The following is a 24,225-nucleotide window of genomic DNA, read 5'->3' as shown; positions in this document are numbered from 1 at the left end:
ACACAGCGGGGCCCCAAGTCCCTCAGCAGCACACGTAGGGGCGTCCTCAGCCCCCCAAAAGCCCACGGTGGGCGCTCTCCAAAATGGGGGGGGGGGGAAGACACGGGACGGTCCCCAGCTCCTGCCTCCCCCCGGAGGGGTCCCCGACCCACGGCCGGAGCGCGGAGGTTGGGGTGGGCGGAGGGTCCCCAGCCCTAAGCCGGTGCACGGAGGGGACCCTGCCCTCCGGTGCAGTACCGGCCCGCACCGCCCACAGCCGGCAGCCCCGCGGCTCCGGGGGCGGGGAGGCGGCCCCGGCCGTCCCCATAAGGCGTGCGGGCGGCGGCGGTCGGAGCGGCGGCGGCGCGGCCCATGGCGGCGGCGGGAGCGGTAGCGCGGTGCCTGCGGGGCGCCCGCCGCCTCCTGCCCGCGGGGACACGGCGGGAGAGCTGCGAGCTGGCCCGGCTGGCGGGGCCCGTGGTGAGAGACGGGGACACAGGGGACGGTAATGAAGAAGTGGGGGGGGGTAAGGCCGCGGCGCTAGCGAGGGGTCGGGGATGGTCCCGAGGATCGGGCGACCGGAGCCTGGCAGCGTGTCGCGGCCACCCCGGGCTGCGGAGGAGCCCTCGGACCCCTGCCGGCAGCGGCTCCGCGGCGGGCTGAGCCCTGCCCGGCCCTGCCGCCGCTTCGTCCCGGGGCTTCCCCTCCCCTCCTGCCCCCCTGCCCGCTGAAGGCACAGCTAGAATTGAACCGCCACCCTTCCTTCCTTCATCGTCACCCACGTGCTTGTTCTCTGCCACCGCAATCCCTGGTGCTGCCCAGGCCGGTCCGTGCCCCCTCCTCCATCAGAGCCTGGCAGCAGGGCATTAAAAGAAGACCTTGGGGGGCGGCGGGGGGGGGGATAAGCTGTTGAATTGTGCTGGGAAACCAGCCTGCAGGTCCAGCACCGCCGCTTCGGCAAAGGGGAGCCCTCGTCACAGCCCTGGTCTAGATCCATTGCACGTGAAGTTCTGTGCTTTGAATCTTCTGCTCTATCCGGTAAATAAGTAGCAACTTATTATGGAACAGGTTGCCCAGAGAAGCTGTGGCTGCCCCATCCCTAGGGCTGTTCAAGGCCAGGTTGGATGGGGCTTGGAGCAGCCTGGTCTGGTGGGAGGTGTCCCTGCCCAGGGCAGGGGGTTGGGACAACATGATCTTTAAGGTCCCTTCCAACCTAAACCACTCTATGATTCTATAACTGATGAACTTCTCAGAGACACCCTCCCTGACATCAAAGCACTGACCTGCTGTGATCCAGCAGCAGAGGAAGTATAGACAGGTTTCGGTTTCTGTGACTGAATACATCAGCCCTCGCTCAGTCCCCTCAACCATTCCACCTGCGGCATAGCCCGCTTCTCTGTACGCAGATAACCTCAAAACCAAACCTGTAGCTGCCACTAGTTGATTCTCATTTCATGTCAAACCCTGCACTGGAACAATCGTGGAGGTACGGACCCCTCCTGCCAGGATTACTCACAGCAGGTCGAACATGCCCGGGCCTGGCAGGAGGACTGCATCTGCAGGCAGCGGTGGGAGGTCTGGAGAGGAGAAGGTTTTGTTCTGTTCTTCCTCTGACCCCACAGGAGCAGCGCTGGGCTCTTGGCTTGCCAACTGCTGGGTGGAAAGGAGTATGAGCAGGTCCTGGGCACAGTCCCCAGCCATGCCCACCCATCAGCGGGTATAAACGTCTCTAACTCCTACCATCTGGTTCTGGCTGTGCCACGACCCCCTGCCTCGGACGCCTGTGGAGGGGCTGTCCTCTTGCCAAGGGAAAATGAGGTCTGGAGCGCAATCTCTGCGACAGCATCCTTAAGCCTTGCTGTAGCCCCTGGCAAGGAACAAGCAGGCTGGACTTGGCGTCTCTCCAGGAGGAGACGACACTGTTGTTTGGGAGGAGACTTTTCCCCAGATGCAAAAAAAGTGTGGGAAAAGCATTGGGATTTTTGATTTATTTTTTTTATTTTTTTTCCCCCCGCTCTCTATGCATCTTGGAAAGAGGAAAGGAAAATCCTGGAAAAGAGGATTTCTAGGGAAGCCATTAAGCCACACATAAACAAGGTCATCTGCCAGATTGGCTGCATAATACCAAAATACCACAGGGCAGGTAGAGACAAAGCAACCGAGAGCCCGTGCGAGTCCTAGAGCTGGCTCCTCTGCCCCCACAGTGCTGGTGAGCTGGGACGGGTTCCCAGGACAGCAGAGCCCTGGCCTTGAGGCAAGGAGCTGCATTGACAGCAGGAAACCTGACTGTTTGTAGTCGGACTCCTGGGGGAAGGGTGGTGTTCCTCAAGTCCTAATTGTTCCTCATCTCACTGTCTCCTCCTCCTCCTCTCATCCTAGTTTGTCGCCCAGCTGCTGGGGTTCCTGATCAGTGTAGTCAGCTCCATCTTCTGTGGTCACCTGGGGAAAGCCGAGTTGGATGCTGTGACGCTGGCCGTCTCTGTATGTATTACTCTGATTCTGCTGTGATTTAAAACATACAAAGTATGTGTCGCTAAAAGAAGAAAAAAAACCCCAAACCTGTAGGAACGTTTAAGTGAGGACCCTGCTTGTAAGCACAGCCTGATGCAACGCAAGCATCGCATCCACCAAACCGTTCTTTCTTTTGCCCTGAGCACAGGCAGGGGATGGGAACTGAGCAGGCAGTGGCTGTGCCGGTGCAAGGCCAGCGCCTGGGCAGGGAGCTGGAGCCTGTGACCAGCCTTCTGGACCCACCAGACCTGGGGCTGTGCATGTGGCTAGGAGCAGCATTGTTTGTCGTCCTTTACATATTCACCCCTTGCTAGAAGATCCTTTTCCCCACCAGAGGAGAGAAGAGGCTAGTTAGGTATCAAGAATATGTTATTCTGAGAAATAGAGAAGGGCTGGAGACCTCCCAAAAAACTTGTAGCAGAACTGTCTCCCCACCCAGCTGGGAGGGACACAGTGCTCTGGGCCAGGTCCCCTGTCACCCTCCCTTGCAATCCAAGTCCCTTGTCTCTCTTCCAGGTTATCAATGTGACGGGCATCTCCATCGGTTCTGGTTTAGCCTCAGCATGCGACACGCTGATGTCCCAGGTGAGTAGCAGCTCCCCCTTCCTTGTCCCTGGCAGGGTTTGATTGGTGGCATCTCACCTCCTGTGCAGTGTGATCTGGGCACAAAGAGTGGGAGGATGGCAGCTTCCAGCAGCACAGGGCTACAGAGGCACTGGCTGGAGCCTGCTCCCTCCCTGCAGCTCCCCCAAGGAGCCCTGGGTCACGCCTGGGTAGCAAAGGGATGTGCAATCCGCCTGAGAACCAGTTAAACTCAACTAGCCTGGACACTAGCCACAGTAGCCACTGCAGGGTGTGGGAAATGCATTTAATCAGCCCGTTGCTGCCCTGGGACCTGAGCATTTGCCCAGACCCTTTGGTTCCCTGTAACGCTCACCTCGGTCCTCTCCCCTGACTCAGACGTATGGCGGCAAGAACCTGAAGCAGGTGGGCACCATCCTGCAGCGGGGGATCCTCATCTTGCTGCTGTGCTGCTTCCCTTGCTGGGCGCTCTTCATCAACACCGAGCGGATCCTCCTGCTCATCCGACAGGACCCCGAGGTCTCCAGGTCAGGGGCGGGATTGAGCCCTTCTGGATCAGGCGTTTGGCTGTGGCTGGGTTGCCATGTAGTGTTGAAATCAAGGCTCCGTGGAGCTTGAGTGCAACGCTGTTTGGCTTGGCTCTCTCTTTACTGTTTCATTAATTGGGAAACAACTCTCATTCCAGGTTAACTCAGGTCTACGTGATGATCTTTATTCCGGCGCTTCCTGTAAGTTGCTGCTAAAGCTGTTAGAAGCTCTATATTCCTCAGTAACATTCGGGGAAAGGAGGGAGGGTCTTTGCTCTGTGGATCACAGGGCAGCAAGGTTTAGGGTTTTACAACGTGCCCCTTGATCTTGGGCTTTAACAGATGCGTATTGGCCAGCAGCTGCTGGACCAGCAAACATCCATCGTACTGTGCAAAGGCTTTTACTGCAGGCCACGTCTCTGCACAACGCGTAACTGGTGATGGACATTGGAACCGGGGGCTCCAGGGCTCACTCTTCGCTCTGAGATAAAGGCTGCAGCTTGCCGTTCACACGCACCCGTAGCTGCTGGGCTCTTGGCTAGTTACGCCGTCTCTCTGGAGAGGCTCCTCTAAGACACCCGGGGAATTAGTGTCTGTAGGTTAATTCTTTCTTCCAAGGTTTCCAGGCTCTCTTGTGCTGATGAGGAAGTGCAGGAGATTTCCCATTTGGAGATAGATCTCTCTTCCCAGTGGGAATGGGAGGTGCCTTCTCTTATTCTTGGCTTGGGGTGCAGCCAGTGCTGGCAGATGCCACGCTTCACCCAGACCACAGGAGCAGGGTGTCGGGCAGCGTGCCTGGCTGGGGCACCCCGAGAAGGCAGTGTGGAGAGCTGAGGGAAGGACCTGTCTGTAGGTGTTAAATGGGGGCTGGCTGTTGAACCATCGTGCGGCAGTGCTGACGAAATGAATCCCGATTCTTGCAGGCGGCGTTTCTGTACCAGCTGCAGACAAGATATTTACTAAGTCAGGTATTGTATAACTAGCCAGGTTCTGGGCCATAAATTGAAGGTATTCCTAGAAACATGGATAAAGTCGGGGATCTAAGTTCATCCTGCCCTGGGGAAAGCTGGGCTGAGGAACGCGTGAGGCACAGCCCTCAGCCGGACCTGCAGGGTAGGAAGAGCTCATGGGAGCCACACTTAGTTTGCTCCGTTTCCCCATTGCTACCTCCCAGCTCTGCACTGATTGCACCAGCTCTTGAGCCCTGCACGCTGCCTTCTGCATGTCTACCATAATCTGGCTTTATCTGAAATACGAGCTGCCTTCTTGGCTTTCTTCTTGGGCACTGATGAAGGTTTCCCCTGTGTTTGCTGGATGGGGGCTCGGGCAGTGCTGGGGAAGCAAACTCCAAAGTCTTTCCTTGGTTTCCAGGCAATCATTTTGCCTCAGGTGTTGACGGGGATTGCAGCCAACATCCTCAATGTGGCCATGAACGCCTTCTTCCTCTATGCGCTGAAGCTGGGCATGGTGTAAGTGTGAGCAGAGGAGGTGACAGCCTCTCCCTGGGTGCAGAGGTTGGTTTGGGGCTGTGGTGGTGTCCTGGGTGCCCAGTTCTGCCGCCCTCTGCCCCTAGCTAACCATCCTGGAAAGATAAGGACGGAGGCGTCTGCCTGTATCTGCAGCAAGGCTTGTGTGGGTGCCACCAGGTCTCTCCTGCTGTTGCTGAGGAGGTGGTGGAGGAGGATGTTGTTTGTAATCTGCCTATCTCTCTCCCCAGGGGCTCTGCCTGGGCTAACACCGTTTCTCAGTACACCCAAGCCATTCTCCTCTTCCTTTACGTGTGGTGGAAGAAGATCCATGTGGAGACCTGGGCAGGTACTGTTCATAGCTTAATCCTTCAAAATAGTAGTGTCTGGCCCTGGAGATTTGACCCGGTCACCAGCACCCATGATGTAGGTCTGACAAGGGGATTACCATCCCCTCATGCTGTAAGCGAGTAGATGCTGTAAGCCATGACCCCAAGGCCCCTACTGTAGCACCAAGTACGTTCTTGCTGATCACCCTGGCTCAGGAGTGCACCATGGTACAGTAACACTAGCCTGATGTCCTGTGAGCTGTGGCTTATGGTTGTCGTCCAGAAGAGCATATGGCTCCCTGGCAGGGGAGGAGAGGAAGAATGTGCATTCATTCTGTTTCACCTCCTCATTGAAGGTTGGACCAGGGACTGCCTCCTGGACTGGGGCTCGTTTATCCGGCTGGCGGTACCCGGCATGCTCATGATGTGTATTGAGTGGTGGACCTTTGAGATCGGGAGCTTCTTAGCAGGCGAGTCCAAATCCTCTTTTTCCTCTGGTTCAGTAGGTCATCTTCCAGCCACGCCTGCCCTGGTGGCTGCCTCTTGAGTGTGTCCCCAGAGCACCTCCTGCTAGCAGCCTCCTCGCCTGCGGGGTTTGTTCTGCAGGATGCTGCGTCTGTTAGATGGGAACCTTGTAGTCACTGCTTCTTTATCAGCAAAGGAGAATTTTTAATTCTGACCTAATGAAGGAAGCGATGAATAGGAAGTGATGAATCTTTTCCAGGGCTGCTGAGTGTGGTGGAGCTGGGTGCACAGTCTGTCATCTATGAGCTCTCCTCTGCAGCGTACATGGTAAGGGCCGGGCATATTAAACCAAGATCAGCCTGGGAGGAACCCCCCACACAATGGCCCTGCAAATCAAGGCTGGGGAGGGAAGCCGGGGTGGGAAGCAGGAGTCGGTACCAGGTGGGTGATGACTCTCAGATCTGCTGTGCATCCAGGGATCTGCTGCAGATGGAAAATCCCTTTACTGAAACAATACCAATTTGTCCCAAATTCCCTCCTGGGGAAGAAGAAAATTGCTGCAGTCTCTATTGTCCCTCACCTCCTCCTTGTCTCCTACTCAGGTGCCTCTGGGCTTCAGCGTGGCTGCGAGTGTCAGAGTGGGCAATGCCTTGGGATCGGGGGATGTGGTGCAAGCCAAGACCTCCTGCATCACCGCGCTGCTGTGCGCAGGTCAGCCCAGGCCCTGCAGAGGGGAATAAAGGAGCGGGACTTGCTGCCCTTGAGGCAAGCAATTGGACTATTTCTTTTTCTTTCAGGAGTTTTTGCTGTAGTGGTTGCAACACTACTGGGAACCCTAAAGGACGTGGTGGGATACATCTTCACCAATGACAAGTGGGTTAACAGCTTTCTTTTGGGTATTGTCACCTTCTTGGAGGGTGTGATTTATATCGCAGGAGCTGCTCAGAAGCTGCTTACAGATAGAGTTGATAAACTTCCATCTAGCAACCCTGTTCCTCAAAGGTTCCTCCCCACTGCCCAGTGTCACTGGACAGCGTGGATGCTGCTGACACTAGGATGCTACCATGGTGGTACCCAAGCTGCACGTGTCCCCTCAAGTGTCGTGGGCTGGGATCAGGCTTTGCAGCTGGCTGAGGGAGATGTGTCAGAACCAGAGCCCCTTGGGACCGGGCCGTGCTGCTTTCCCTGACCAGTACGTACGTCTTCCCAACAGGGAGATCGTTATCTTGGTGTCCAAAGTGATGAACATCTTTGCTCCGTTCCACTTGTTTGATGCAGCAGCAGTGAGTATTCCAGCATGCGGAGCGATTCCTCTCTGCAGGTTGGGGTGCAATGGAGAGGGCAAAGCTGCCTCTATCTCGCTCTCGATCTGTTAAAATGATACAGAGAAGCAAAGCGGTAAACTGTCAAAGCAGCTGTTTGCATTACCTGTGGCACCCCAACGTCCCCTGTGCTTGTGGTCGCCCACTGGCATTGCTGCAGAGCAACACGCTTCTCCTCCTCCTTCTCTCTGGCAAGGCTTCAGCTTTTCACTGTCTTGTCAGAGCAGCACAAGTGAGCAGCTGAATCTCCAGAGATGTCAGGTACTCACAGCATAGTGGCAGTGCTCATACAACTTGTCAGATAGTAAATCCAGCCTGTTTCCTCCTGTCCCGTCCCAGGCAGTGTCGCCCTGGGGCACCGTCCCTCTGCTGGCCAGCCTCTGTGTGTCTGCTGACACCTCCGCGTTCTGCACCTGGGTCGGCAGCAGGAACGAGAGGAGCCCTGTGCCACGTGCTCTGTGATGTGGCTGTGGTCCCTCTTGGCTCTGTGGGACAGTGCCGTGGGTTCCCCAGGCACAGGGCCCTGCCATTCCCCAGAGTTCCTGTGGTGGTACCTTCCATAGCACGTGCCGTCCCATATGTCGATCCCTCTGCCTGCTTTTCTTAGGCGACCTGTGGTGGCGTGCTGCGGGGCACAGGGAAGCAGAAGATGGGTGCTATCGCCAATGCCATCGGCTATTATGCCATCGGCCTTCCCATCGGCATCTCACTGATGTTTGCAGCCAAGATGGGGGTGTTAGGTACGTGTGTCCTCCGTTTGGCTTTGTATGAGCTGCCAGCACTGCTGCTGCGGGGCCAAGCCCTGTGCCTTGAGCAAAGGCTCAGCCCTGGAATCTGTGCTCAGATCTCCCTTTGTATCCATGGGGCTGGATTGCACACCGAAGTGTTGCGCTGAGGCAGGCTCTGAGTAGCCCCCATCAAACGGGGGCTGAGATGTCCCAGTAAACCCGAGCTCACTCCCAGCATAGGACGCCCCCCAGGAGCTGTTTCGTCTTGAAACTCCTCAGGACAGCTCTCCCATTAAGACTGGGTTAGACACGGGGCGATAAGTGGACCCCACTGAAGTCCTTGGGCATTTTGGCGGTGGCTGGCAAACGCAGACTTTTCCTCAAGCCCTCCCTGAAGTAACTCTCCATCTCCATTGCTGCAGGTCTGTGGGTGGGGATGATCATTTGCATCTCTCTGCAAGCCCTTTCCTTCTCGGCTTTTGTCATGCGCATGGATTGGAAAAAAGCTGCAGAAGAGGTAAGACTTGTGCTTCTACTAACTGGCGAGTTCCTGCGCCAGTACGATGCCACAGCCTTCTGCGGGGAGGCAAGAGTGAAAAGGATCTGTCCTCGAGGCAGCAATTTGGTGCTGAGCGTGCTTGCTTTGGGAGGGTGGAGGCTCAGGTTTGCTTGGCTGGGCAGGACACCCTTGCTTTGAGAAGACCAGTTCTTCTGTGTGTTTTCAGGCTCAAGTCCGAGCTGGACGGCAAAAGCAACTGGAAGATGTGAACTCCAATGGCACAGCTGCTAACAAAACATCAGCTGTGGGTACGTAGCCAGGCCCGACAACAGGGAGGGAGCCCAAATTCTCCACCCATCCCCTCCTTTCCTTCACAGTCATGGCAGCCGTGTCTGTCCTCAGGCCCAAATGGCTAGAAAGAACCCAGTGTCTCGTGCTGGTCCCAGGCCAGTGGCACTTCTCCTGTACTTAGTAATGGGGTACAAGGTACCCCGTTACTGCTGTCACTACCCTGCCTGCTCCAGGAAAGAGCCTGGACTGCCACCCAGTGCCTGCCTTACCTGGGAACACCTGCCACTCTGCTGCGGCACGTCCCGGTGTCCCTGAGCTGTGGGAAAGGACCCTCAGGACCGTCACTAGTGCTTGCGCAGCATCAGACTGGCATCCCCTGACTTTGCAGCTGGGCTTCCCTGCAGCACTCGCCTCTCTCTTGCACAGATTACATCTCCGTTGACACAGACACCGTGGACACTGTGGTCCTGCCCACGAGCGTGGCAGGAGGCGAGAGGCAGCCTGACCACCAGCTCATCGCAGAGGAGGAGCCTGTGGTCGTCCCCCCTCCTCCCGCTGTGGTGTGGAGGGCCCTGATCATCCGCCGCGTGCTGGCTGCTGCCGCCGCCGTCGCTGTCCTGCTGGTGGGCATACTGGTCCGGCTCCTGACTGGCAATGGCTAGGACCAGTGACACCAGGGAGCTGTGCACAGAGCAGGAGGGCATGTGGTCATGTCCCAGGAAGATGGCGTGGGGGAAGGAGTTCCCCCTCAGTTCCTTGTAAAGAGTCAGTTTGCTCAGTTTCTGATTAACTCACAATGTTTTATCCCACACGCAGAGTTCTTAAAGGGGGGTAAGGGTGCGACACCTGGGAAGAAAGTGCTTGAGAGAGCTGGTCCCTCTCCTGCACCACACCGGGATGTCACTTGTGATGGGCGGGAGTGTGTCCTGGGGCTGGCCCGGGAAGGAGACGGGGACCTCGTCCTGCTTCCTACTCCCTGGGGGCATTTGTCTCTGTCATTTACAAATGGCAGAGGCTCTTGCTGCCCACACTGCCTTTCCTCACGCACCGGCCTGTGCCGTCATCTCGGCATGGCAGAGCCCACTCGCTACCTCTGCAGCAGCGCAGAGCAGGGCCCATTTTGTGAGAAGATGGCTGACTCCTCTGCCTGCTGCCGGGGCGGTTGGGCGCTGGCTGCTAGCCCCACTCTCCCTGCTGTGTGGCGGGCACGGGGCCTAAAGCAACTCTTCTTTGCACTTTTGTAAAGTGGGATTTTGATACAATAAAGTTTTCTGAGTAAATGTTGGGCTGTTAATGTGGTGTGAGCATGACCCGGGTCGTTGGCACAAGGGGAGATGTGAGCCCGGTTCGTGCGGCGCAGTGGGTGGGCGCAGCCTCAGCCTCCTGGCCTGGCGCTCTGGGGCTGGCTCTGGGTGCAGCGGCAGCCGGGGGCTTGTTTTAGCTGGGCTCAGGGAGGTACGAGCAGGGTTTGTGCGCCTCGATTGCTCCTGCGGCATTGCAGAGGGCGGTGTGGTGCACAACCCGAGAGATCCACTAGGGTAGATCTGGAATAGGCTGCCCAGGCAGGTGGTGGACTCACCATCCCTGAATGTGTTTAAGAGTCGTTTAGATGGGGTGTTGGGGGATATGGTGTAGGGGAGAACATTGTAGAGTGGGGTTGATGGTTGGACTCGATGATCCCAAGGGTCTTTTCCAACCTAAATGATTCTATGACACTAAGGAACTGCCATATATCTCAATGCTAACGGCCCCAGCACTGAGCCCCTCGGGACCGATCCCAGGCTCTTACCTGCAGCTGTGTGACAGCAGTGAGGCCACTGCCTCAGCCGTGTGGCACGTCCTCGGCCATTGGGGGTGAATACCACATACAGCCGGTGACCAGCCCCTTCCGCCACCCCACAACTCTCCTGGCACATGGCGCTGGCTGCCTGTAGGCTGGGAATGAACAGATGTGACATCAAGGAGCTTAAAACAGCCCCCAACCCCGGCCTCTGCCCAGATGTGGGGGGGAGGTGGCAGGCTCTGCCCTGCTCAGGGTCCCACTAGATTTGGGACAAGACCCTGGGGAGAGGAGGAAGCCTTCCTCGCTCAGCCCCATGGGCTACCCCATCCCACTGGCGCCCACCTCCCGCTCTGCGCAGGCGAGGGGCTGCGCCGTGGCGGCAGCTCCCCTCCGCTCTCCTGCCCAGCGCTGGGCCAAGGCAGGACGCTATATTTGGCCTGGCGGAGTGGTGCTGGTGAAACCCGACGCTGCCGCGCTGTGCGAGGCAGACAGCTGGAGCCAATGGGGCCGGCTTGTCTTGGCCGTCGCTGTGCTGTGATGAGAGGGGCCGAGACCGGCAGCGGCCCCGCCACTGCCGGCAGCAGCGCACGGCAGACCGCACACAGACCCATGGATCCTCCATCGCTGTTGGAAGAGGCAGACAACCCTCCAGCCCACCGTCTGGCGGAGCCACGGCGAAGCAGGAGAGAGGTATGAGGGCTCACAGGAGTGATTTGGGAAGACTCAGTCCCTTGCACCTTGCGCTGCACGTCCGGGCTCCTCTGCGCTGCCCGCCGCGGTGCACAGGACCCTCGCTGCCCTGTCCTGCCCCACTGCCTGCACTTCCCATCGCCGCCCCGGCAGCACGCGGTCCAGCTCGCCCGGCTCCGGCTGAAGTTCACCCCGCCGTGGTTACACATTGCTCACCCTGAGGGGGTGGTTTTAACCGAGCGCAGAGGAAGAGGGTTCTTTCACTCCCCTGGCAGAGCGGCAGCATGAAGCAGGTGAACCTCCCCGAGGAGAACGGCCTCAGCGAGGCGATGGCCACTGGCCAGCACGATCTCACACCCGGCAGCTGCGGGAAGAAACGCCGCTGGCTTCGGCGCCTGGTCCCGGACAACTTCTGGGAGGACGCAAAGAAGCTGCTGGTGCTGGCGGGGCCGCTGGTAAGGACCCCAGGAGGAGAGCGCTCCCCCCGGCACGGCCACCCCTGCTCACCTCCGTCTCCTCTTCGCCTTTCCTCCTTCCCACACTTAGATCCTGATCCAGCTGCTGATCTTCCTGATACACCTCGTCAGCTCCATATTCTGCGGCCACCTGGGAAAGGTTGAGCTGGCTTCCGTCACGCTGGCCATCGCTGTAAGCATTCGCGGGGGCTGCCCTGGCACCGGGCACCAGCTCCCACCGCTGACACTGGGACGGGATAGGGACAAGGACAGAGGAGATTTCAGACTCCCACTTTTCCTTTTAGCCCCTCTCCCTACCTACAAATCTTAACTACTCACATTTACGCTTTGTTTTTTTAACTCCTGTTTCCAGGTTATAAATGTTACTGCCATCTCTGTAGGTTATGGTTTGTCTTCAGCATGTGACACCTTGATATCGCAGGTGGGTAAGAGATGTTGGCACTTGTCCTGGAGACGTGGGGTTTTCCAGCACCGGCTGATGCTGCCCAGGCACTGCATGGAGCCCTGGCTGCACCTGCGAGCTGGGGAAGCTTCTCCCCAAGCAGCAATCCCATAACAGGGAGCTCCGTGTTCCCCTTGAAACACCAAATTCTTCCCGGGTGGTCTCCAGGGTGGTCAGGGCTGCTCCATGCCCCGCAGTGTCCCCGTCACCCCAGCCCCGGCGTGCTGACAGCGCGAAGAGAGCTCACCATCCTCTCGCCTTGCAGACCTACGGCAGCAAGAACCTGCTGCGCGTGGGGGTGATCCTGCAGCGTGCCACCCTCATCCTCCTGCTCTGCTGCTTCCCCTGCTGCGCCGTCCTCATCAATATCGAGCAGCTCCTGCTCCTCATCCGCCAGGACCCCGAGGTCTCCAGGTCAGACACCACTGCCTCATCCCTCCCTGGCATGCTGGGGCTGCGAGGACCACGGCCCCTCACTAACCACGCCTCTCCTGTCCCCCTAGGTTAACCCAGCGCTACGTGATGGCTTTTGTCCCTGCTCTCCCGGTGAGTCCCTGTGGGTACCCTGGATGCTGGCCACGCACAGGGACCGCCCGTCCTTCCCCTGTTTTCCACCACAGCAGCAGAGCCTCATCTCGTCCACCAATTTCCTTTTCAGGCGGTTTTTATGTATAGTCTGGAGACAAAATACCTGCAGAACCAGGTAGGTCCCACAGAAGGTCAGTCCCGGCTCAGGGCTCCTTTCAACCACGCATCCGGGGTTTTCATGCTTGCTGTTCCCGGTGGCAAGGCGGTGTGTGTCCCCACCACTGCCCAGGTGCCCTGGAACAGCTCTGACCCTGGAGATCAGCCCATCCCATGGCCAGTTGTATCCATCTGCCTGACGGACCTCCTTTCATACTTCCCTACATCAGGGATTTCCCTCCAACACACTAATTTTCCGAGCAGGCAACATTGTCAGAAGTTTCTTGTTTTGGCTGGGAAAGCTGCTGAGCGCGGGGTTGGCAGGGACCTGCCCACCTCTCCCCCGAAGCTTTGGTAAAGGCGCTGCAATCCCCATCTCCTCCTCTTTGCAGATGATCATGTGGCCACTGGTGCTGAGCGGGATCATCGGCAACGTCGTCAACGTGATCGCAAACTGCATCTTCCTCTACGTGTTCCACTTGGGCATCACGTGAGTAGTGCCTGCACCCCGCGGAGGGGAAAAACACAACACCTGGCAATGGCAAGGGACTTTTCCAGGATGTCAGCACCACCAGGCGTGGCTGAGCATGCGGTGCTCGCTGGGGCCCGGCGGGACGTTATGCTGTGGCACCCTGAGGTCAGGGAGGCGTGAGCAGGATGCCAATGACCTTTCTCATTTCCTTTGCAGGGGCTCTGCCTGGGCCAACACTGTTGCTCAGTATTCGCAAGCCATTTTCCTGTTCCTGTATATCGCAGGCAAGAAACTCCACGTGAAGACCTGGGGAGGTAAGAGCATCTTACCTCCCCAGGTAGCGTGTCCAGAGAAGGACTACAAAGCTGGTGAGGGGTCTGGAGGACAAACCTTATGAGGAACGACTGAGGGAGCTGGGGTTGTTTAGCCTGGAGAAGAGGAGGCTGAGGGGAGACCTTATCACCCTCTACAACTACCTGAAAGGAGGTTGTAGAGAGATGGGGGCTGACCTCTTCTCCCTGGTGACAAGTGATAGGACAAGAGGAAATGGGTTCAAGTTATGTCAGGGGAGGTTTAGATTGGATATTAGGAAACATTTTTTCACTGAAAGGGTTATTAAACATTGGAATAGGCTGCCCAGGGAGGTGGTGGATTCACCATCCCTGGAGGTGTTTAAAAAAGGGGTAGATGTGGTACTTAGGGACGTGGTTTAGAAGTGGTTTTTGTCAGGGTAGGTTAATGGTTGGACTTGATGATCTTAAAGGTCCCTTCCAACCTCAGCGATTCTATGATTCTATCTCCTCAGATCCCTCTGGGTTCTGCCTTACGCAAGTATTTGTGAATCTTCCACCGCTTCTATCAAGTGAATTCTGTTAGTCCTGAGGGTGAAATATTAACCTCAGCCTGGTCCGCCCCAGGAATGCGGTGCTGCTTCGGTGGGTGCACATCATGTACGAGGGTTGGCAGAGCACCGTGCTGGGCAGTAAACATTAATTCTGGAGAAATGAAACTTCCTGCTGAGGCTTTGTAGGGTTCAGGCCCGAAGCCGGATGAGCACAGACGTAAGCACGAGGTTGTCCTCAGACGCTCTGCTCCGGGAGGGATGAGCACCTGCAGAGCTTGTACATGCATGCTCTGCTGCTGGAGGTCCTGTGGCGCTGAGGAGCATTTCCCTGGTGGCTCTGCAAACAGGAACAGTACCTCCACCTGCCGCAGGTGCCCTCGACATAGTGGCCAGTCTGGTCATCCATCAGGTGACATTTCTCCTCTCTGCAGGCTGGTCCAGCGAGTGCCTGCTGGAGTGGGACAGCTTCACCTCCCTGGCTGTCCCCAGCATGCTCATGATATGCATCGAGTGGTGGACCTACGAAATCGGGAGCTTCTTGATAGGTCAGCGGAGAGTGGGGAGCTGCAAGGATGTGGGCAGGATGTGACCCAGAGCGGTGTCTGCGGCAGTCGCAGGTGCCGGGAGTGGCTCTCACACCCAGTGCTGACCCTCTCCTCTCCCCCAGGCCTGCTGAGCGTCATAGAGCTCTCCGCCCAGTCCATCATCTACGAGGTGTCCGTTGTCGCTTTCATGGTAAGGGCTGGGGGTTATTCTTTCGGACCAGGGCACCCTAAGGACAGTCCTGGGACAGACACCCAGCAAAAATCAGCTTCAGCAAATCTCGGTCTTCCCCCTCTGCACTTATGCCTCTCCCTCCTGTGGAGATATTTTAAATTAAATCCTGAACTCCATCCCCGTCTCTGCTGGGTGGTTATTCTGCTGTCGCTGAGATGTCCCCGTGACCTGGACGCACAGTCGACCCTCAGGCCTGTGGTTACAGATCCCCCTGGGGCTCGGCACAGCCGCCAGTGTGCAGGTGGGGAACGCGCTGGGCGCCGGCGACGTCGAGACGGCCAAGAGATCCTCCTCCACCAGCCTGCTCTGCACAGGTCAGGCCGCCGGCATGGTGGGAAGCCTTCGCCCGGGCTTCTTCCAGGCATGGCATGACCAGGGAGTGTCTGAAGTCCCCTGCCCACGGCGCACACCGCTGTCCCCTGCTCTCTCCCTTCGGCTGCTCCCGAGCTCCCCGTCATGGCCAGGCTGAGCTCAGCGCTTTGCTCTGCTTTTCAGGGGGGTTTTGCATAGCCATGGGGGCCATTTTAGTCGCCACGAAGGACATGCTGGGATACATCTTCACCCCTGACAAGTGAGTGCCACCGGCTCCCAGCCTTGGTGCGCAGAGGTCGGTTCCCAAAAGCAACTGTTGGCTCTTCTCTGTCCCCAGGGAGATTGTTGACTTGGTGGCCTGGGTCATGCCTGTCTACGTTGTCTTCCACTTGTTTGAAGCCATGTGTGTAAGTCCCTTGGGAAGCTGCTTTTGGTACAGGACCTCGGTGCTGAGTGGCAGCATCGCAGGTCGGTCGAGGGTCCCTCAGGCTGCGGGTGAGCACCGACACCGGGACCCTGCAGAGCTCCTGGGGTCACTCCTTAGAAAACACCAAGTGCACAAAGAGTTGCCAACCCACAGGACCAGGAAGGGACGTGGAAATAACGGGGTGGAGGCGGGGAGCTGGTTCATCACCAGGCTGGTTCACCAGCCCCCCCGCAAGGCAGCGGCAGAGCCCCGAATTTGGCTAAGGCGGCGCTCCCGACCCTGGCCCCAGCCCCTGTCTCTCTCCCCGGCAGGGCGCCTGCAGCGGGGTGCTCAGAGGCATAGGCAAGCAGAAATTTGGTGCCATCCTCAACGCCGTGAGCTACTATGGTGTGGGTCTGCCCCTGGGAGCTGTGCTGCTCTTCGTGGCCAGGATCGGCGTCATAGGTACCGACTCCCGGGCACACAGCTCTGCATGTCCCCAGATCCCCCGCAGGGATGCAGCTCCCCCCAGCTCCACCAATGGCTCACCATGGCCCTCCCGCCTGGATCTGCCCTCCTACCTGGCTGGGGACTGGGCAGACTGGGATGGACTGGGATGACCCCTGCAACTACTGAGAGCTTTTAATTGTACTGGGAAAAAGCAACCTCTGCCAGGTCTGCCAGGCAGCCCTGCAGCAAGAGCCCACGGCCACCCCATCCCCGTATCCCTGCTGACCTCGGTGACATCCCCTTTTGTGACTCGCTGTCCCGAGATGCCGTCTCGGTTGGGTTTGGTCCAGCTGTGGTGCCTGAATGACGCTGGCGTGCTCTCCGCAGGCCTGTGGCTCAGCATGCTTGTCTCTGTCTTCATCCTCTGCACCTGCTTCATCGCCTACATCTACCGCATGGACTGGAGGATGGCGGCCGAAGAGGTAACCTGTGCACCCACAGCGTCGCACCCTGCCAGCAGGAGGGTCCTTGGCAGCTTGGCTGGGATCACAAGATGAGACAGCTTCACAGGCTCGATCCCTCCAGTGCCCCCTGCAAAAGCCAGCGCTCCCATGTTTGGAACTGTGGCCGTGTCCCTGTATTCAGCTCCCTCCCACCCACACACTCAATGGCCTCAAGGTTTCCCTCTGCACCTTGTGCCGCTCTTGGCTGCGGACATGAAGCACAAAGCAGATGGGACGACTGAGGCGTACCTCAACCCTACAGTCCTGAGCATTGCCTTGCGCCCCAACAGCTCTGGGGTTCCCACCAGCCAGCATCGCTTGGGCATTTTGGGCACCTTTCAGCTGCGAGGTGCCATTTTCAGCCAGACGAACCCCGCGAGAGGCAACACATTGGCTTTGCTCCGTGGGGATTTCCTGCAGCACGTGCCACTGGCTAAACCCATCGCATTCCCTCCCTCAGGCTCAGCGCCGTGCAGGAGTGACCCAGCCACCACCAGAGGAGCCGAACCCGGACCCCGATCCCTCCTGCAAGGCGCTTCCCTCTGGTGTGGGGCCAGTCCCAGTGCCCCATACATACCCCCCTGCCAGGACAGTGAGGGGGTGCGTAGGTACGGCCAGGAGCTGGGCGCTGCATGCCGTGGTGCATTTGGATCCAGGGAGGGTCCCCAAGGGTTCACATAAGCCAGGAACGAGCCCACAAAATGGGAGTGCAGTGTAGTGCTGTGGATGCCCGCAGTAACAATAATTACGAGGGTGGGCTCAGGAGGGTGACGGAGGCTGGCGGGGGGATGACCTGGAGGGATGGGGCACCATGGGTACTTCTCACCTTGCAGACACTGGGTCCCACCGAAGCTCCACTAAGGGCTGGAGATCTCCACGCTCTGGGCTGCTTGTAAAGTGCTTTCAGACCTCAGACAAAACCCTTCCCAAGAAACCTCTCAATCCCCCCAAAAGCCCTGACGATCCTGCCCCATTCTCCTTGCAGCGGGAGTGGATGCACAGAAGGGCGTTGTGCTCACGGGCATCACCAGGATGGAGGGACCAACGTACCAGCTGGAGTCCCAGGAAGCCACGTCCCCTCCAGCCACCACCACAGTCACCAAGGAGCTGATCATCCGGCGTGGGCTGGCAGCGGCCGCAGCCATCGCAGTGCTCGCGCTGGGCGTCGTCATAAAGCTGATGACCAGCAAACACTGACTCGTGCCAGGGACCGTGGGGACTTTGCTTTGGGGACAAAAGCCCCTCTTGACGGATGGACATACAAAGCACAGACTGGCCAGCGAGAGAACCCAGCACACACCTCTCCCATGGGAGCCAAACGGCCCCCAGCAGCATTTGGTGGCATCTGCTCAGCCACTTCTTGGGAACGGGCCCTGCGGCTGCTCTGACACCCAAAACGCTGTTTGGGGCTGCCTGATGCACCCCGAGTGTGCGGGTACCCCCCTCCTGCCCACTATCACCCACCAACCGGAGCCGAGCACAGCCTGGCTCACACCGCTGCTCTGTGACAAATGCCGAATAAAGAATAAACCTGGCTGGACGCGGGCTGGCTCCTTTGGGTGGGGGCTGAGGGCAGGGGAACATCCGACGCTGGGGGCTGCAGCGAGCCCGGGGGCGCTTGTGGGTCTTGCCCTGGCCCCAAGCGGCCTTCGCAGTAAAACAAAGGTTTTATTCAGCGAGGCAGCTTCCAGTTACAAGCTTGGAGGTAAAAGACTCCCCGTAAACCAATAAAAGGTGGAAATTCAATTAGGCAGGAGATGGCTGGCTGCTCAAGCTGAGGCCAAGGCCTTCCCCAGCCCTGGGACGCCGGTGGCAGCGATGCTGCTGTCAGCGCACAGCCCCAGACGCAGTGCACCAGCGGTGTGATGGTCCCCGGTGCTCCTCGAGTCCTCGGACAGTGTGGGCACAGCTCAGAAAGCCTCCGCTGTCACCTCAGGTAGCCTTTGCACACCTTGGAGGGCTAAAGGTGGTTTCCCCTGCAATGAGACATCACCCGTTCGGTCATAAGCCCGTTCGAGGATGGATGCTGCAGGTTCTTGGAAGGCCTTTCCCTCTGCTCTGGGCAGGCTGCTGGGGACAACCAGCCTGACTGTACCCATCAGTAAAACCCACATTTTGTTAGGCTTATTGCTGGTATGAGACAGCTTTCTATGGGGATCACGCGATGTGTTCTGTAGATAACAGGCTCAGTGACAACTCGCTTTGTTTTGATACCCTTGCGACAAACGATTCCTCCCTTCCCGAGAGCTTTTAGATGGGCTCCTGATTGCAAAGCAGGGCAGATGCCGCCTCCTTCCATCTGGCACCACTCGTTGCTGAGGTCTGAACTGATTCCTGTGTTTGAGCAGGAGCTGGAGCCTCCAACTCAGGGCTTCTCTGCTTTAGGTGGCTTTCATTTGCTTCTACCTCTTGAGGGCATTGGCTGACTTGAAAGAAAAGAAATGGCAGCAAAAAAAGAGTTCAGCATGAAGACTGCAGGGAGTGAGCGGCTGGTTACTGGTCTGGAGCTTTGCCAACTGCTGACCACCTGCCTCATCCAGAGGACACCACCTGGAGAGGCAGAGAAACAAGGCTGAGGCCAACAGGGAGGGGGCAGAGCCTGAGGCAATGGGGCAACGGAGGCTGAGAGCAGGCCGGGGCTCCGGCGTCGGGAACACGCACTCATGCAGACAGCAGAGAGCCAAAGCTCACTGTTGCCACCACCGCTGCCACAATCCCCAGCAGGGCCAAGATGGCCAGACCCACTCGGCCCTTGTTAAACTGCTTCAAGAGGAAGAACTTGGCCCAATCCAGCTTCTTCTGGCTGCCAGGCGGGTACCGGAGTTTGTTCACAACCTCCATCTTCAGGTCCTTGATCAAGCAGGCGCGGCGGTGGGAGAAGGTCTCAAAGCTGTACTTGCCGTGGTAGGCGCCCATCCCGCTGTTACCTGAGGGACACAACCCAGGCAGGTCACTCCATGCACAGGGACAGCTGTATTTCTTAAATTCTGTTTGGCAGCCCTCAGGACACAGGGAAAGCTTGGTCGTGGTGCTTCTCACACCTGGAGCAGCTGCTCTGCTCCTCAAGGGCAGAGAAGCAAAGAGCAGCTTTAATAACTACCCAGAAATAAATGAGGACCTGCTCACTGCCTTCAACCGGGGCTCAGGCTGGTTGTGTGCACCCAGCCTTGGAATGTTAATGGCACCAGCCCTCTCTTCTCCAGGGCCAGTCCTGCTTCTCCCACATAATTTACACTGGGGTGGGGGACAGGAGGAACAAGCAGTGGGACGTAAGGAGGACATTCAGCAACCTGCCATCAGAAACACCCAAAACCTCAGCCCTCTACCTACAGACCAGTTGTCTCTGCTACAAAACCATGGGCCTGACAGTGACCGTGGAAACTCAACCATCTGCTTGGCCACAGGCAACTTCACCCCATACCCCGGCACCGGAGAACCAGACCTGCAGACAGATGTGCCAGAGGGTTTTCCTCTCCCACTGGCACCAACACTGCTCCAACCACTAATGAGCCGTTTTACAAAGGAAACCACCAGTGAAAATAATATTAATGGGAAAATGCAGCTGAAAGTTCCTGAATTGCCAAATGTGTATGATGGCACCTGGGTCAGAGGTTGCTGCTGGGAGACTGAAACCAGGCCTATGGGCTGGAACAGGGACGTACCCACACCGCCGAAGGGCAGATCTGGAACCAAAGCGTGCATGAAGACGTCATTGGCTGTCACGCCGCCACTGGAGGTCTCCGATATCACCCGTCTGATCAGCTACCCAGAACAAGAGATGGCACAGAAGAGAGGGAAATCAAGACGGGCCACAAACACCACAGTGTTTACCAGAGCAGGTGGGTGCCAAGGTTTGCTTCTCCCTTTGTGGAGGGTACCAGGCTGTGCCTTGTTCCTTCAGAGAGGCCGGGTTTGCAATACTTTAGCACAGGATCTGCCCAGCTGCAACAGCCACGAAATGAAAAGGCTCCAACCCAGTGGGACAGGTCAGAGCCTGGGGTGCTCCTCAGCCCTCCCACCCAAACCGCCCGGGGCTGTTGTTCCAGGGCAAAGCCCTGACCTAAATTCCTGAGCTGGCACAACAGAGCCTGGAGCGGGGGCAGGAGACGTGGAAGGAACTAGCATCCATGAGCATGGGCTGGCTGGCTGAGGCATGTGGAGAGCTATGCAAACCCAGAGTCCTTTAGCAGGAGAATGGGAGGCTCCAGCAGCTCTGGGGACACTTGTGGCTTTGTGGCCCCTGTGAGCCAAACGCTGCGATTCACAAGCAAAGAGGAGCCAACTTGGAACCTGCGGGGAGCCGTGCCTGGGACTGGCCACATTCAGGATCAAACTGCGCAGTCACCTCTGCAGGGGAGCACAGCCCAGACCCACCTTCTTGTCGTTCGAGAAGACGTACAGGGCAAGGGGCTTCTCCCGACGATTGATGAACTCAATGGCTTCGTCCACGCTCTTCACGGTCAGAATGGGGAGGACCGGTCCAAAGATCTCCTCCTCCATCACCTTTGACTCCGGAGAAACGTCGGTGAGGATAGTTGGTGCTGAGGCAAACAGGAAGGCAAGAGATGGCGTGAGCAGCACAGAAGACGGGCTCCATCGCAGGACCTCGTCCTGGGCACGGCCTGCGTTCAACACGCACCAAGCGAGCCACAGACACGCACGGCCCCCAGAAGGCACCCACCAACACCTCTCCACCCCAACAGCTGCCACAAGCACCTATGAAGCAGGAGGTCTCATCAGTCTCTCCCCCGTGAGCAACCTTCTGCCCTTCCAGCAGGCCCACGATCCTCCTGAAGTGACGCTTGTTTATGATCCTTTCGTAATCCGGAGACGACTTCACGTCTTCTCCATAGAATTCCTGCCAAAGGGCACAGCACAACCAAAGCGCTCAACACACCTTCACAACAGCCACAGCTCCAGGGCTGCAGCCACAAAACTCACACCTGAGCTGCAACGGGGACAACTCCCACAGCACGAGGAACTCCACCCGCACCTGCAGAGTTGCCTTGATGTTCTCCACCACTTTGCTCTGGATGGATGGGTCACAGAGGATGTAGTCCGGGGCGATGCAGGTTTGCCCACAGTTCATGTACTTCCCCCACGTTATCCGCCTACGAGAGAACGCGAGATGCTTTCTCCACAGTCAGTCCCCTCCACACCCCACACAACAACACCTCAGCGACACCCACAGTCCAGGGACAATGGCCCACCCAGGGCTTGCAACTGCCTGACCTGCAGGCGACGGCCAGGTCACAGTCCTTGTCGATGTAGCAGGGGCTCTTCCCGCCCAGCTCCAGGGTGACGGGCGTCAGGTGCTTGGCAGCCGCTGCCATCACGATTTTGCCCACTGTGGAGTTGCCGGTGTAAAGGATGTGATCGAACCTCTGGGTCAGCAGGGCTGTTGTCTCAGGTACTCCTCCAGTGACCACAGGGTACAGCTCCTGCAGGGGGAGAGTGTTGGGGTCACCTCAACCCAGCGCATCCCCATGGTGCAAAGAAACCCAGGGAGGGACACCAGGCAACACTCACCTGGTCAAGGTACTGGGGGAGGAGATCTGCCACCAGCTGAGCTGTGTTCTCGCTGATCTCCGATGGCTTCACCACCACGGCATTGCCTACAACACAAATGCAGCACGGACACTGAGCCCTCATGCTGCTCTCCTGCAGCACCCACCCATGGCCCCAGGAAAGACAGGGGCTGCGACGGGTCCCCACCTGCTGCGATGGCCCCGATCAAAGGCTGCATGACCAGGACAAAGGGGTAGTTCCAGGCCCCGATGACCAGCACCACCCCCAGTGGCTCAGGGCAGATGTAGGCCTCGTCCCGCATCGTCAGCAGGTTCTTCTTCACAGGCTGAGGGGCTGCCCAGGATGGCAGCTTGTCCATAGCCAGGGCCAGCTCCCCCAGCACGCCCAGGATCTCGTGGTTGTACGCGTTGGGCCCACACTGCAATGACAGACAGCTTGGGGAGGGGATGGCAAAGGCAACCACCTCCCACACCCACTACAGCAGCCCGAGGAGGCAGGGCAAAGTCATGCAGGATGATGGGGGACATCAGTAAAAATAATCTGGTGGGGCACAGGCAGTCCTTGGGGTTGCTGCTTCCCTCAGAGTTGACCACCATCTGCGCATGGCTGATGGGAGAAACGAAACCCCCTGACCCAGACCTTGTGCAGATCCGCCTTGATGGCTGCCAGGATCTCCTTCTCCTTCTCCTGCACCATCTGTTCCAGGGCCTTCAGCTGCTGCAGCCTGAATTCCAGTGAGCGGCACCGGCCCGAGTTAAAGGCAGCTCTCGCCCGCCCAACGACCTGCTGCATCCTCTCCATGGCTCAGTGCTGTGGGAAGAGAGCAGCAGGACACAGCTCACTACGGGGCCATTGAGGGCTGCTCAGGCCAGGGAACACTCGACATGGGGTATCAAGACCATCAAGAAATGTTCCACCCAGAGCAAGGTTAGGAGATGTTCTCCTCCTTGCATCACCTTCTGGTCCCAACGTGACTGCTCAGGGCTCCCACGTTCTGATGCCCCATCCTACCTGCGCAGGGTCCACCAACGGGCAGCTCTCATGACAACCCAGCGTCTCTGGGGATGGTAGGTAGATCCTGTTCTGCGGGTGCTTTCTCCTTGCTCAGAGATACCCTTAAACCCACCAGTCATCCCACCTTCTGCTCACAGGGATGCTCCCATGCTCCCAAGGAGCCAAAACACAGAGATGACCATGGCCTTGGTGGACAGGCAGCTGGAAGCAGAGCTGCGTGCCTGGAGCCAGCCTGTGCCCATCTTCCCTGTTACGACAAGGCATTGCAGAAACAGGAGGAAAGGTGGCAGAGGTTTCATCCAGCTTCCCAGGAGCAGCCTTTCTCTCTTTAGTCAGGACAAGACATCTGCCGGCAGTCCCTGTCTAGCCGAAGGAGGCACCAAGGTTCCCTTGCAACCGTTAAAATATGCCCTTCCCTGTCCGCTGCCACAGCTGCGTGACGCAGCCCCAATCCTGACCAAGAAAGCAGATGACTCATTAAAAAAAAAAAGAAGGAAAAAAGAAAGTTACCTTCAGAGCAGCTTCCCTCTCCACCAGTCTCCCGCAGCAAGTGCAAGCAGGTGGCAAGCCCTTCCCCTGACACAGCTTGGAGCGATGTCTCCTCCTCCCAGGAGATGAGAGCTGGCCCGGGCCCAGGGCTCTCGCTAGATACAAGATGCCCTTTACCCAGATATGTCCTCAGCCTGCGAATACGCAGCCGGGGCAGTGACTCAGCCGCCCGTGCGGGGTTGCGAGAGACCACGTGGCTTTGCCCACGTTGGGCACACGAGGCCGGGGGAGCGCTTTCACGTGCCGTGGCAGCCAAGGAACGCAGCCCCCGCTATCGCCCGGATCTGAACAAACCCCGACCGGGCAGCGCCCGCAGGTGGGAGGCGATTAGTGGCACGGATTCGCACAGGACAGGAGGAGAAACAGTCCAGCTCCCCCACGGCTCCCGGCACTGCCTTGCCCCACGCCCCGCCTGCCTCCTCTTCTCCGACAGAGCTCTGGGGTGTCCGTCCCCACAAGCAGAGAGGTCACGGCGCTGGGGACCCACGGTCCTGCGCTGTGGCAGAGGCACCTCACAACACACGTGTGACATTCAGCCAAGCTGCGGCCAGAGCTGGGAGCGACAGAGGACGGTCAGGATTCCCCAGGAGACTGC

The 24,225-nt window shown here is 58.1% G+C and overlaps 3 protein-coding genes across 5 annotated transcripts; 2 read left to right on the top strand and 1 right to left on the bottom strand.

Moving 5' to 3' along the window:
• The first annotated feature begins 299 nt into the window (after positions 1-299).
• LOC141746737 (multidrug and toxin extrusion protein 2-like) lies at positions 300-9,979 on the top strand. The gene is made up of 17 exons (XM_074595785.1): positions 300-459; positions 2,359-2,460; positions 3,007-3,075; positions 3,451-3,599; positions 3,758-3,800; positions 4,523-4,567; positions 4,971-5,068; positions 5,317-5,414; positions 5,751-5,864; positions 6,119-6,186; positions 6,462-6,570; positions 6,657-6,732; positions 7,073-7,142; positions 7,789-7,921; positions 8,332-8,426; positions 8,635-8,716; positions 9,126-9,979. The coding sequence occupies exons 1-17, from the start codon at positions 352-354 to the stop codon at positions 9,359-9,361; spliced, it is 1,695 nt and encodes a 564-aa protein (XP_074451886.1). The 5' UTR covers positions 300-351; the 3' UTR covers positions 9,362-9,979.
• A 990-nt stretch (positions 9,980-10,969) lies between these two features.
• Positions 10,970-18,077, top strand: LOC141746736 (multidrug and toxin extrusion protein 1-like). Its single transcript, XM_074595784.1, has 18 exons — positions 10,970-11,172; positions 11,448-11,627; positions 11,719-11,820; positions 12,001-12,069; positions 12,356-12,504; positions 12,594-12,636; positions 12,749-12,793; positions 13,167-13,264; positions 13,463-13,560; positions 14,522-14,635; positions 14,758-14,825; positions 15,073-15,181; positions 15,363-15,438; positions 15,517-15,586; positions 15,918-16,050; positions 16,423-16,517; positions 16,999-17,146; positions 17,524-18,077. Exons 1-18 carry the CDS (start codon positions 10,984-10,986, stop codon positions 17,733-17,735), a joined length of 1,998 nt encoding a protein of 665 aa, XP_074451885.1. The 5' UTR covers positions 10,970-10,983; the 3' UTR covers positions 17,736-18,077.
• Positions 18,005-24,089, bottom strand: LOC141746739 (aldehyde dehydrogenase family 3 member A2-like). 3 transcript variants are annotated; one of them, XR_012588473.1, is made up of 11 exons: positions 23,592-24,089; positions 22,707-22,877; positions 22,254-22,485; positions 22,068-22,153; positions 21,771-21,979; positions 21,532-21,649; positions 21,255-21,396; positions 20,913-21,079; positions 20,201-20,300; positions 18,651-19,465; positions 18,005-18,514 (listed from the first exon to the last, which is right to left on the bottom strand). XR_012588473.1 is itself a non-coding variant. In XM_074595799.1 (11 exons), the coding sequence occupies exons 2-10, from the start codon at positions 22,866-22,868 to the stop codon at positions 19,200-19,202; spliced, it is 1,482 nt and encodes a 493-aa protein (XP_074451900.1). In that variant the 5' UTR covers positions 22,869-22,877; positions 23,592-24,089; the 3' UTR covers positions 18,005-19,088. The 3 variants fall into 3 exon arrangements, 2 of the variants coding, with proteins under 2 accessions (XP_074451900.1, XP_074451899.1); XM_074595799.1 differs by having other exon boundaries at positions 18,005-19,088; positions 19,200-19,465; XM_074595798.1 differs by having other exon boundaries at positions 18,005-19,465.
• Positions 24,090-24,225: the final 136 nt, after the last annotated feature.

Source organism: Larus michahellis, chromosome 7, assembly GCF_964199755.1.
Source record: "Larus michahellis chromosome 7, bLarMic1.1, whole genome shotgun sequence".
NCBI classification, from domain to species: domain Eukaryota; kingdom Metazoa; phylum Chordata; class Aves; order Charadriiformes; family Laridae; genus Larus; species Larus michahellis.
This window is presented reverse-complemented; position numbering and strand designations above follow the sequence as displayed.